General features: G+C 25.9%; 1 protein-coding gene and 1 long non-coding RNA gene across 3 annotated transcripts; both read left to right on the top strand.

Annotated features, from left to right (window-relative positions):
* Nucleotides 1-1,305: 1,305 nt before the first annotated feature.
* LOC126553213 (uncharacterized) lies at nt 1,306-2,472 on the top strand. Its single transcript, XR_007606453.1, has 2 exons — nt 1,306-1,804; nt 2,044-2,472. It is a non-coding gene; the product is annotated as an uncharacterized LOC126553213 (long non-coding RNA).
* A 2,628-nt stretch (nt 2,473-5,100) lies between these two features.
* Nucleotides 5,101-12,839, top strand: LOC114119535 (broad-complex core protein isoforms 1/2/3/4/5-like). Of its 2 annotated transcripts, XM_027981116.2 has the most exons (7): nt 5,101-5,290; nt 5,558-5,788; nt 5,904-6,095; nt 6,153-6,362; nt 6,428-6,680; nt 6,753-6,845; nt 10,981-12,839. In XM_027981116.2, exons 2-7 carry the CDS (start codon nt 5,606-5,608, stop codon nt 11,520-11,522), a joined length of 1,473 nt encoding a protein of 490 aa, XP_027836917.1. In that variant the 5' UTR covers nt 5,101-5,290; nt 5,558-5,605; the 3' UTR covers nt 11,523-12,839. The 2 variants fall into 2 exon arrangements, with proteins under 2 accessions (XP_027836917.1, XP_027836918.1); XM_027981117.2 differs by lacking the exon at nt 6,753-6,845.
* Nucleotides 12,840-13,553: the final 714 nt, after the last annotated feature.

Genomic DNA, 13,553 nt, shown 5'->3' with positions numbered 1-13,553 from the left:
ATATTAATATATTTTATATATATTATATAATATAATCATTACCTATTCATTATAATAAATTAACAGATAAAACTATTTAACTTTATCTAATAAGAAATCATGTTATTAATATTTCGATAACACTTTCTATAAATATCACGAACCAAGATATAGGGAACTGGACAGGAGATAAAATAACGTTTCCTAAAAGTTTGTAGAGTGTGTGAAGTTACGGGTGGATTTTCCACCTTTTAGCCACACTAACCATATCTATGTGAAACAGTTATGTTCTTTTCGCGGTTTTTTTTTATTCAGAAAATATATGAAATAATATTATAATATAATAAATATAATATAATAGGTATATTATTTACAAACTTTTGATTTTGATAATTTGTCAGTGTATATCACAGATATATAAAAATACTAGATAGCCAACTTGGGTATTATTATTGTCGCCAGTAAAATGGCCGCCATCCTTATCTAAGAGGTGAATGTTTATGTTTCTTAGTATTGATAAGAACGATATTGTTATTTATTATTTTATACTAGGTATGAACATTTAGATTTTAGAATTAAATTTATAGTGAATACTTAAAGCTATTATTATTTTGTGTAACATTTTAGAAAAGTTTTTGAGTGGAATTAAATTTTCCTATATGTCTTATACAAGGGAACATCAAATATTTTGTCTGTGTTCTTGAAGATGAAGTTTTAAAGATATATTATGTAAGTTTATAACTACCTACTTATAACATAATTTATTGTAATACAAATACCAGTACACCTAGAAAGTATAACATTTAAAAAAATGATCAAGTGCTTTATTTATTTAATCAGTACAATACAACTTTAATAAAATAATATATTATATATTGAAATAAATCAATATTTTCTAACCATTTGTTAGTACGCTCTTTATTTTTTAAAGGGAAACTGAAAATATTAGAAATATTTTGTTTGTAAGTTTCATAATTATTGATGTCAGTTCTTATAAATATACTTACGCAAAAAAATGATACCACTTTTTGGTATTCTTTTATTTGAACAGCTCCAAGCACAGCAATAATAAACCATAGTAATAGGTATATATTTAAAAAATATTAATAATTACTGTACCTACCTACCTTTCCTATACATTAATCACAATTTATATTTATAAAATTAAAAAACAATATGCTTAATATGTGCATTAATAATGATGGTGTATGAGTAATGTTTGGCATGTAGGACGTAGGTTTATATTGTTATAAAATAATAACACAATGCATATATTTAATTATTATTTTTATTAAGATTATCATGTTTGTTTGTAATCGTTTGGGATTCTTAATAGTTATAAATAGCTCACAATTACCATTTTATTGTTCTATTCAAATACATACAGTAAAATATTATATTATATTAAAATATTGAATTGTTTATACAGTGTAAAATATTAATTGGTTCCAAATTTCAGTTCCAAGCAAATACATTTTTTACAATAAAAGTTTCTGAGCTTATAATATTCAGACAAGAAATTTTCTGAAGTTTTTCGTTCCTACAAAATTTAAAATACTATATCCCTCCAAAATAGTGTCTTATCATTTATCATATCAGTTTAATTTGTAAACAGTCACCTCTTAGATAACGATTATCGGCCATTTTGTTGGAGACATAATTTTGTATGTATAACGTATGGCAGTCGGCTATCTAGTATTTTTATATATCTGTGGGTGTAATTAAAAAAATATATTATTAATTATTTTGTTAAGATAAGACACAAGCAAAAAACAAGACAATAAGAAATCAGTAACCATAGCACAAGCATTACACATAAAATCAAGTAACTATTAATTAATACTAAATAATTATATATTTGTATTTCAAGGCGGTTCATTTATGAATACTGCATTCTTGGTTGAAAAATTTGAACTTATTTGAGGTGAAGTATGTTATCTAGAGGTCATTTTCTGAAATTCTTGATAGTTTTTTTTTTTTAATTTTGGAATATATTGTAAAAACTCAGTAAATATGTTAAATCTGTATGGAATTGATTTTAGTAATTACTTATTCATTATTTAGTTGCAGCTCCAAAAATGATAGTGCTACCTAGAGATTTTACATTCTGAACAATTGAAACTATTCATCACTGATTTCAAATTTCAATTAATCTTAAGTTCTATACTTAGAAGAAGCGCATCAATAGAGATGCAAAAGGAACATGCAGTTGGCTACAGAAAAAACATTAAAGAGCAAACAACAAAAAGTCAATAGTATTGTAAAAATATATTATGTTCAATAAATATAATAAAGTATGTTGTACTTTTTCAGCATAAGTATTTGTAGTGTATGTTACGTTGGTGCCACTGGCACAACCAATCAAAGTTTTTCATATTATCAGCAGCAGAAAATGTTGATAGATATTAGTCACTTTTTTTGTACTCTTGTTATTATATTATGTTTGTTCATGAATTGTTATGTTAAACAAATAAAGTTTATTAACAACGTTAATTGTTACGCGTATGGATTATTAATTATTTAATAATGCCTGGACATTACAGTATTGGAATTAAATAAGTTTATACCTACTCATCATGGTTATTTTTACCAAAAATTAATTCAATGTTAGAAAAATTTGAAAAGTAAAAAAGCAAACTAACAGGGAATCATTGTTCATATTTTAAACAATTTTAACCTACACCTATATTTCTGAAAAGGGGGCAGTAAATTTATCACTGCTCACTTAATATTGATGATAATGTCTATATATTATTATTTTATTCAAAGAGCAAAGGATACCCACATTATTATGTATTGAAAATACTATACATAGAACTATGTATTCTTTAAACTAATTGACAATATTATGTATTTATTTGAGTGAATAAACTACCTAGTCTAGCACTCTAGCTAGTCTGATGGCAGTACCCAAAAGCTATGTGTGTTTACTTCTCATAATCTGAAGTATATTTTTAAATCCAATAAAAGTGGTGAAATGAATAGAGTTAAATAATTCATAAACTTTTTGCTTTTTCAAGTTATATTAACTAATTATTGTAAATTGCATTAACAATAATAATAATAATAATAATAATATGTATTTCATATAAGTAATGATATAAAATCAAAATATTTTAAAGAATATAAATGTTTTAAAGAAGATACATTAATTAAACATGAGCTCTATTTTTGAAAGCAGGGATTGTGTTGAAAATGTCTGACATAGATTTGTATTATTATTTAATAATTGTTAACAACTAAGAAAATGAACAAAAACAATTAATAATGATAATAGAACAATTAGTAGTAAAACAAGTTATTGGATCGTTATATAAGCTTAAGCACATTTTAACAGCATAACTTTAAGTTAAGTTAAAGTCTTTAACTTAAACTATGGCTTATATACTGACAAAGAGTTTGAACATCTAGAAACATAATTTTATAATAATAATGATGTTATAAAACGTGAATCTCATTTAACTCCAACTAATTAGAAAAAATAATTTTTAAAAATATACAAATAAATTATAAACACTGGACAAGTTGATATAATAAATACATTTTAAACAAAGAGTTTGACACAAAATTAATTTTAACCAAAAATTAACAATTAAAACACTAGAAATAATTTTAAATGTTAGGAATAAAATAAATTTAAAAAAATATTTTATTTTTGTAATACAAAAAAACCTAAATACTAAAAATATTAATTTTGATAGTTTAAAAGAAAAATATCTTGATACAAAATCAGAAAAAATGTTCAGCTTTTCAAACTGAGTTTTGAAATAATGCTGTTTAAATTTATACTGTAAGCAAGGCTGAAACAGAAATAAAAAATAATAAGTCAGTGACCTAGTATTTAATAAAATAATACAAATATAATTTTGTTCATTTTTTTACTAACTAGAATAAGTATGATATTATGTTAACAATAAAAATATGTACATAAATATTATAGTTATTATAAATTTGAATAATTTGATAAATATGTAAAGAAACTGCCTGTTGCAGCTAGCAATCTGCCATTTCGTTATTATATAAATAATACCTATTACAAGCTATGTACTAAAATACTTGTCTCAAAAAATAATTATGTTTACAAAGTATTTAAAAAACTATAAACATATAAGCAATAACCAACAACCTCTTTATTTTATTAAGTTGTTTTAGCATTTGATATTGATAAAACATATAAAATAAATAAAATATTTTTTCACACAAACATTTGTGTTATTATAAAGTTACAAAGAAACAAATAAAATTTATTTCATGAAAATTCATTTACTGGATGAATAAACACTATAATTTATTGGTTTACTAAATTTTTTGTAATTGAATATGCTACCATTATTCAATAAGCAAAATTTATAATATATAATTTAAACGTAAGAAGAATTTAATAATATTTAAAAATAACTTAATTACACTACCTAAGTTTTCAAATATTTAAATATGCATACACAATTCATTTTTTATAGCTTAGTAAGTTTAAATACTTTCACTAATATTAAAGCTGTTCTTCAATTAAAAAATTTAAATTAGAATAGGTACTATAATAATATAATATATTACAATACAATAGTAACCCCTAGTAAGTATTTTAAAAGCCAAATTGCTTATAAAATTAATCTAAACCGTAATATAAATTATATGGTATAAAAATAAATTATTATTAATATTTAAATAACAAATAAATGATTAAACTGATTAAAACCTAACTTCACCAATATTAAAAGCATAGACATATTAATATTTTATTATTTATTTATTATTATTGTATTATTTTAAATTAATATGTCTATGATTAAAAGCTAACTAAACAGGGTTTTATTTTATAGGAGATTAAATTTCTCGGTATGAATTTTTGGAAAAATCACGATTGGTACTAAACTGATATTTAAATTTTTTATTTAATCGCTAGTAAACGATGTGGGAATTGGAATTTTATAGGTTGGTATGAGCCTTTTTTTTTTTCTTATCAGGTTCACTGTTATCAGTTTTTATCAAAATCGGGAAATCTGTACCCGTCCCTGCCCAGTGTGCGTTTAGTTTTGAGTTCGTCCCCTCCACTGGTCAACCTGCGTCGAGTGAGATAAGAACAATAATTTAATTAATTGTTATTAATAATAATAATAATAATAGTAATAGTAATAGTACCTAATAATAATAAAAAGAAAAAAATAATTAATACTTAAATAGAACATTGATTGTTATTTGTCGGAACTCGGTTTATTAATGGCCTCGTCCTTTGCGTGCTATTTATCCCGTCAAATGTGAACAACGTTTTGGCGTCCATTATACGGATGTCTCTGAACAGCCCACAAGCACGGTAAGTTCACCATTTATTGTTTCGACATTACAGCGATATACCTAAAGTTGCACAACGCAAACACACTCGCGTATAGGTGTATAATAATGTGTATTCATGTTATTAATATTACCTGTGCGTTATTATATTCGATCAGTGTCCGTACTTTGATACAAAATATGCGATTGACACTGTTGTCGGATGAACACAAATGCACAAATTACACTTGTACTTACAACCGCTTGCACTCATTCTACTGTTTATTATTCTTGTTTGGCTACCATATAGGGTTTGGTGATTATAACAACTGTCGTCTGTGGCTGATTTGGGTTCACAATGACTGCCGATCACTTCTGTTTGAAATGGAACAACTATCCTTTGAACATGGTCACCGAGTTGGACAGCCTTCGCACTAGTGAAGACCTGGTAGACGTAACATTGTCGTGTGATGGACAGTTGTTCAAAGCTCATAAAGTTGTGTTGTCTATGTGCAGTTCTTACTTTCGAAATGTGTTCAAGGTAAACGAAAACACTCCTTATCTTAAAAAACTACACTAAAATTTTCAATATGATTTTTTTTTTTATTTCAATGGATTTTTGTGTATGTGATCTAATATCTTGGTTATACTTTTAGGATAATCCTTGTAGACATCCAGTTGTAATATTGAAAGATATAAACCAAGATGATGTTCAGGCATTGCTCAATTTTGTCTACCAAGGCACTGTTTACATATCAGAGAAAAAATTAGCATCGTTTTTACGGACTGCAGAATTGCTGCAGATTAGAGGTCTTGCCGGTGCAGCTTCTACCATCAATACAGATCTAGTACATAATATTGTCTTTTACTTAAATACAATTATTTAATGGTTAGTATATGTTTAGGAGTCGACCAGAACGAGCTTAGAAAAAAATAATATGCCTCCACTTCAGCAACTGTCTACTAATAACAATCAAGATGAGAAAAATGATACATCAACTTCAACTGAAAAATCTGATTCTCCCAAATCTCCCAGTGAAAAAGTTTCTGCAAAGCGAAAGAAGTGTCTTCCAGTAAAATTGAAAAAACAACTTGATAATGGCATGGAGTTTATGGTGAATTATATTTTAATAAAATAATCTTAAAATTTAACCATGACTAGTTAATTAATTTTTTTCAGGATGAAACAACTGGTAGTGAAACTGACATACTGAGTCGATTAAAAGTCGATGACGATGTAGATACTGACTGTTATATTCAAGAAGAAGAAGAAGATGAATCTAAAGATGAATTTTGTGATGATCCTTATGCACAAGGACCCGATGTTGATGAATATGAAGACATGGATTTAGTAAAAGATGAATTTGCTTCACATTCAACAACAATTTTTGACAAGTCATTAATTGCTTCTCGCATGTTAAATGATCCTAAAGGTAATTAACCTTTCTTAAAATTCTTGTTTATTAAATTTATTACTTAAGTTTATTTGAAATTAACTTAATTAGAAATCCGCACAAGTACATCTAGTGGTATTGATTTTGGTTTATCTTCAGCACAGACAAATCAATGTCCATCTGAACAATCATTAACAACTGCAGGTATTATACTCTTTTAAAGTAATATATATATATAAATATATATACATTATTGAATAATATAAGTATAATAAGTATATATTATATAAATGTATAAATATGTACTAGAATATAAGTATACTTAATTATTAATTTCTTCTAAGTAAAAGAAATCAAATTTTCCACATATTACTGGAAATGAATGTATTTTACGGCTTATAAGCCATGCAGGCGGTACACATATTTTTGCAGGATCCCACCTGGCCCAGTGTGGGGACTGCCCCCATTGTGGACAGATGTACAACAACCAGTCGTCGCTGAAGTATCATGTGCGTTTAATGCATTCGGACTTGATGCGCCGGCTGTGTTGTTACCTTTGCCCCAGCTCATTTGTGTATCGCGAAGCGTACAAAACGCACATGCGACAAGAGCACAATGTCAAATTGTGATGACTGGTGATATAATTTGTGTAAGTGGACAAAAATGGTTGTCGGTCAGTCGGAGCATGGTGTATTGTTTGTGATGGGGGAAGTCTCGAGCACTAAACGTTCCAAATATGTACAAATTCAATAATTAACAATCTCTAAACAAAAATAACACCAATTAATTACTTAATATAATATTGATTGTTATAATAGTAATATAATATTAATAACTTTGGCTTTATGTTAATTCTCTAACAATATTGGAACTATACTATATTTGCAAGTGCCTATAAATTGATTATCTAGTCAACAATATTATTACACATACCTTTATTCTAAATAACAATTGGAGTACTACATTATGGGCTTATAGCCCTTTGCAGTTGATCCCATACATTTTAGATTCTGAGCAAAGTTATGAATGTATTAATTTTACAATGGTTTTTTTGTTATGTCCTTTTGAAATTTTAAAATTTTAAGTGCTTAATTGTCCACTCCATTATCATTCTAGTAGAAAAGTGACTAATTTTTGAGGATTATAAGTAAACAAATTCCCAGCATTTTATTTAATAATAATTGGGTAAAACAAATAAAATTGGAAAAATGGGAATTTATACGCAAAATCAATTTCTTATTTCAAAATGAATACTACTGTAGGTACTTAAGGTACTTAAAACTTGTTCAAAATGTTTGTATTAATATTTTATATACATTGTATAATTTTAAACACATTTTGGCTATTTTTGAGCTATTTATTGAATTTTTGATTTTTGTTTCTTTTCTTTAAGTATTGATGATAAAATTTTCTCTCAACAAAAAGCTGTAAAATTGAATAATATTTCTTTTAAATGATATTATAGTTATTTAACAAAATATCAAAGATACCATTATATAATTTGTCAAGATCACCAAAAACTTGAAAATATTTTGTAATTAAGAATTTATTAAATGTTCAATTTTTATAGCTAAGATTTAAAAATGAAAGACAAGGTTTTTCGTGACTATTTGGAGTATTTGAGCATGCAATCACCTTATATATTATTTATACATAATATTTGAATATACCTATTATTTACAAAAATGTATAAATTATATTTTTTAATAGTGTTGATTGATCTACCTAAACAAATTTATTTTCTAATTACTTGAGTTATATATATATATTAATATGTTATGTCCTAGCATGTTTCTTAAGTATATATTATTGAGTATGCATTTTGTCCATTATATAACTTAGATTATTCAGACGTCTATTATAGTAACAGGCCTGGGCTAGGCTATAAAAGTATGGAATGGAATATTGTTAAGAGGACACCACCTATGTGTTATCTTTTTCTTACAAACAGAAAGGTGCACAAAACACAAAAAATAAGTTTTTATTTGAAAGATCATTCAATCTTAAGACAAATGGTACGGTTTGAACGTTTCTCCTCACATTATTCAATGAGTTATGAAGAGTTGAAAAAATATGCGTGATGTCATTGTGATGGCTCATCGTAATTACCTATCTTGTATGAGTAAATGTTCCATACTTCGTGTGATTTATCTAAATAAAAATCTTATTTTTGAAATTTATTTTACATATAAATGTGTGATTTCATGTGTTCGAGACAAAAAAAGTATCAGAATTTCAATATAATGTTAAGTTTTTAAATATTAAAAATCTTAAAGGAGATAATTCACGGTGCATCATGCCATCATGGATCGCAATAAATCGTTTTTAAACACATGGAATCACACATTTATACATAAATTTCAAAGATAAAATTTTCAGTTAGATAAATTGTATGAAGCAAAGCACTTTTACTCGTATAAAATAAGTAATTATGATGACCCAAGCCCAATGATGTCACATGGCTCTATTCTAAATTTCTTAATACCTTTTTGAATAATAATTCTTTTGCATTAGATTTTCACCAAATAATTTCATATAGTTATAATTACAATAGAAATAATAACTTTAATTATATATAATTACGTTGCTATAAAAATTTAATATTTAAAAAAAAATTAAAGAACATTTTTTTATGTTGTGTATTCCTTATAGATAAAGCAAATTTGAAATTTCAATCAAAATCAATAGTATGTTGTTAGTTGTAATATTATGGTAAATTTACTTGTTATTAAAGTTCAAAGTATGAACAATACCTATGCTTAAGGAATAAATATTGGGTTTTCCAAGAGAGGAATAAAGATATTAAATTTATAAAAATTTTCATACCTTAAGCTAATGCTTAGTTAAGCATAGATAATGTTTTTACCTTTAACTCTAGGAATAAATTTAATTCACACTAATATTTAAAACTAACAATACAATCAACTCTGATAAACATTAATTTGCTATGCTATATGTTTATTGGTTGTAGGTAACATGTATGTGGGTAACGTCCTCTTAAGATATTAAGATATAATACTTTTAACATTTTATGGATAACTTTTAATACTTTTCAGTTTTCACTAGTTGGTAGGTTGTGAAAATTGTCCATATCATATCTCTACCTAATACACTTTGTAGGTATTATAGAGCAAGTATTTAAATATATGGCCAAAATATAGAAAGATCATCCATCTTAGCTATTCTATATAGTAATATTTTGAATTTTAAGCTTTTCTTTGAATATTACTTGAACCAATGTCCATTATTATACTCTTCTAGTTACGTTCACTTACATATTACATTTAAAATTTAATGCAATAATAGTATTTTAGATATTTTTGTTCAATTTAAATGTTGATGATGATTTAAAAATTGATTATTGTAATATTCACAATTTTCTAAAATATTAGCTCTATGACAGGATAAATATTATATTGAAATTAGTAATTTAATAATTTGTAATATTGTAATTTTATATTGAAAAGAATTTGATATAGTCATAAAATACAATAACATTTTTTCAACCTTGCAAAATTTAAATAAAAGATTTTGAGTATAATCAAAATTACGGTGTTGCATGTATAAATTATAAAAAAATAATACAAAAGTAAAAATTAAATTTTAGTGCTTTATAATGATTAATATGTCATAATTTATCATATTGTGACTATTAATTATTAATTATAGATACATGTTAAAATCACATAAAACATTTTCTAATTATTTATATACCAGTCTATGATTTAGAATAATAAAATATATTAATATTGCTTTTATTACGTCTCTGCATTAAATTATTTTTAATTTTTATTAGGTGTATTTTATACTGTCTAAGTTTAATACTGTTATTAATCTATATTTTTTTTAAAAAAAAAAAAGTCTATGCAATTATACATTATATCTTGCAGGTTATTTATTGATAAGTTAAAATAACAGTATTATAACTAGATGTTAAATATTTGTTCAATTTTTTCCCTGGATTTGTCAAAAGCTCCTACTTAACTTGTATTAGAATATTATGATGCAATAGAGCATTAATTATGAAAACTGTATTTAATGTTTTGAAAATGAATATTATTTAATATATTTAAGATGAATAATAATTTTCAAGATTACAGTTCGTCTGAAGTATTATATTATAATATTACAGTGTGTATATACTATATAGTATAAAATTTAATTATTAAGTGATATAAAACGCAGCGCCCTTTATTTTATGACTAATTACACAAATAATTATTTTGTGTTAGTGAAATGGTACTCAGGTGAAACCACATTAATAATTGCACGAATCTGTTGCACAGTGTCAAATTCTTCTAATTTTTACTAATTTTCTGGTTTTTTTTTTTTTTGACAGACCGTCTAGGCCGACGACCGTGTCCGCTGTGCCAAAAAGTGATCTCCAACAAGTCTAACTTATTAAAACATATGCGCATTAGGCATAGTGACGAATACAATCCAGCTGGTTGCAGTGTATGCGGTAAAGTGTTTAAGAACAAGTACAGTTTACGTGCTCACATTAATATCTACCACAAAGAGCAATCTACTAATACTACTCCCAATACGAGTAATCAAGGTGCATATCAAGTGTACAACAATAACACTGTCCCCCAACAGCAGCCACAACAACAACACCAACAGCAACAACAGCAACAACATCAACAATCGGTTCCAGTACAGCCTGTACAGCCCGTTAACAGTTCTACTGGTTCTTATCTCACTGGTTCATCACCAGTCACTTGTTTTAACCAGTCTCCAAATGCCACCTCAACCACCGGTGGCTACATTATACAGCAGCCTCCCACATCGCCGTTCCTAAACAAAATCTCATTGGATCTCCCATCTCCATATCAGTTAACAAATCAGGCAACGTCTGGGCCGCCTTTATCACCACTTTAACCATTGTTTCCACCAGCATCAGCCGGTGAATTTTTTGATGTCGTCGGATGCGCTTCACGCATGACTCATTTGGAGGTCTAAAACTTTAATTTCATCTTGGAGATTGATTACTGACTAATTAATTTGTCATTATTATTATTAAATAAATATATATTAAATAATATTTTTTTCTAGAAGGGGGGGTGGGCTTGGTTTGATGTTTGGTATTTTTACTGGTTTTAATTCATTATTTTTAAATGTATATTGGAATACCCGAAGTATAATATTTTTGTCGTTACATTAAAGGAAATGTAAAGTATATATAAAGTTTTTAATTTAGAATATATATAATATATAGCGTGCCAATATTATAATGATAATATGTAATGAAAAAGAAACAATCAAATTATGTTGTATATTTAATATTTATTAATGAAGTTTGCTCTTTATAGCAGAATCTATTATAAAGGCCAAACGAGTCTAAGACTGAAAAAAAAATTAATGAAACACCCTACTATTATTCGAATATTACTGATGAATAGTATTTTTAGCTCATAATGTTTTATAAAGCGTTTAATACAAAACAATTTTGTTCTCTGAATAGGGAAAAATCATCTTTTACCTACTCTATAGTATTTCAATTTATATTCTTTAGCAATAAAATATTATGTATTGTAACGTAGTCATAATCATAGATGTATAAGGTTAATATATTTACCAAAGATATAGAACTGATGAATACCACTGACAGTTTTTTTTTTTTTTAATTGTATTCAGTCGAATGCTGTGTGTACATTTTTCACATGGTTTTGTTTCGTATGTTTTCTATTTGTAGTAGGAATTGTATACATCGCACAATTATCTTACTTTTGGTTTGCTACAGGAGTCCTAACATTGTATAATTTGTTTACCTTTAATATTAATATTTAATTTTGTCGTCAACGATTTTTCACGGGTCTTTTTGTATTATTAATTAGGGTTTTATTTTGTGTAGTATTTAACATTGGTACGACATTATTTATTTGGTTTATTTCCCTTTTTTCCGCTTTTTATTCTTATTTTATAACTTAGTGAAACATAGTATTTCTTTATAATTTTTTTTTTTTGGGGTTCCAAAGTGTGTATTGACTGATATAGTTTATAGTATTAAAATAAAACAAAAAGAATGGAAAAAATATTCATTTTTATAATATATATATATATATTTTTTTTTTTCTAACAGAACGAGTCATCTAATGTTTTTTTTTATTTATACATTAAATATTAATATATATTTTATGTTCATGTATGAGTAATATTAATTGTAATGAAATCAAATATATATTTTATTTAGGCTAATTCAAGTGTTGTGTTTTTGACCGTCCTTATTCCTTACTATAGTTACCTGCCTACTATACACATCCATACTCATACAGTGTTTCCTCGAAAACTTTTTACGTTGAAAAAAATAATACTGTTTAATTTGACGTTAACATAATATGGTTGCTAATACTGCTTTAAAATTTAAATTTTTCATTATTGCTTTCTGTTGGTTTAGAGGTACATTTGTTTTGGAGTTTGGACCCAATAACTATTCGAGGAGTAGATTAATAGTACTATAGTTATTATGTATTTGAATCATATCATGGTAAAAAACGAAAAAAAAAACATTTCAGTCACAGTTATGAATCTATGTGGAAGACATTAAGACATCCATCGTTAAGTGTTTAGACCCGTTAAGTAAGAAATGTGATTCCATACAACAATTTTTTTTTGTTCGTCGAAAACAGGTGAGTTACCTATAATAGTACTCTCAACCTTATTAACTCGAAAACAGAAAAAAAAATTAAAACATTTAAAATTTTAAAATCTTAAAATTAAATGTTTATTGTTTGTTTCTTGAAAATGAATTTCATAACGATATTGTTAGAAAACGTATTTAAATTATAATTGAGAAGTTTTGGTTCTCGAGATCTATTAAGCTACTTTTCACATTTTAACTTTAATTTCTCATTTAACAGTTAAATGGGAAATTTAAAACTTAAGAACTTGAAACTAAGCATTTTTGAATAC

This window comes from Aphis gossypii, chromosome 1, assembly GCF_020184175.1.
Source record: "Aphis gossypii isolate Hap1 chromosome 1, ASM2018417v2, whole genome shotgun sequence".
Classification (NCBI taxonomy): domain Eukaryota; kingdom Metazoa; phylum Arthropoda; class Insecta; order Hemiptera; family Aphididae; genus Aphis; species Aphis gossypii.
The sequence above is the reverse complement of the archived record's forward strand: the minus strand, read 5'-3'. Positions and strand labels throughout refer to the sequence as shown.

Bases quoted from the DNA above. Each gene is read 5' to 3' on its own strand.
- LOC114119535 (XM_027981116.2), top strand. From the start codon at position 5,606: ATGACTGCCGATCACTTCTGTTTGAAATGGAACAACTATCCTTTGAAC. The intron at 6,363-6,427 runs GTGAATTATATT...AATTTTTTTCAG, and splicing joins ATAATGGCATGGAGTTTATG to GATGAAACAACTGGTAGTGA. The intron at 6,846-10,980 runs GTATTATACTCT...TTTTTTTGACAG, and splicing joins ACAATCATTAACAACTGCAG to ACCGTCTAGGCCGACGACCG.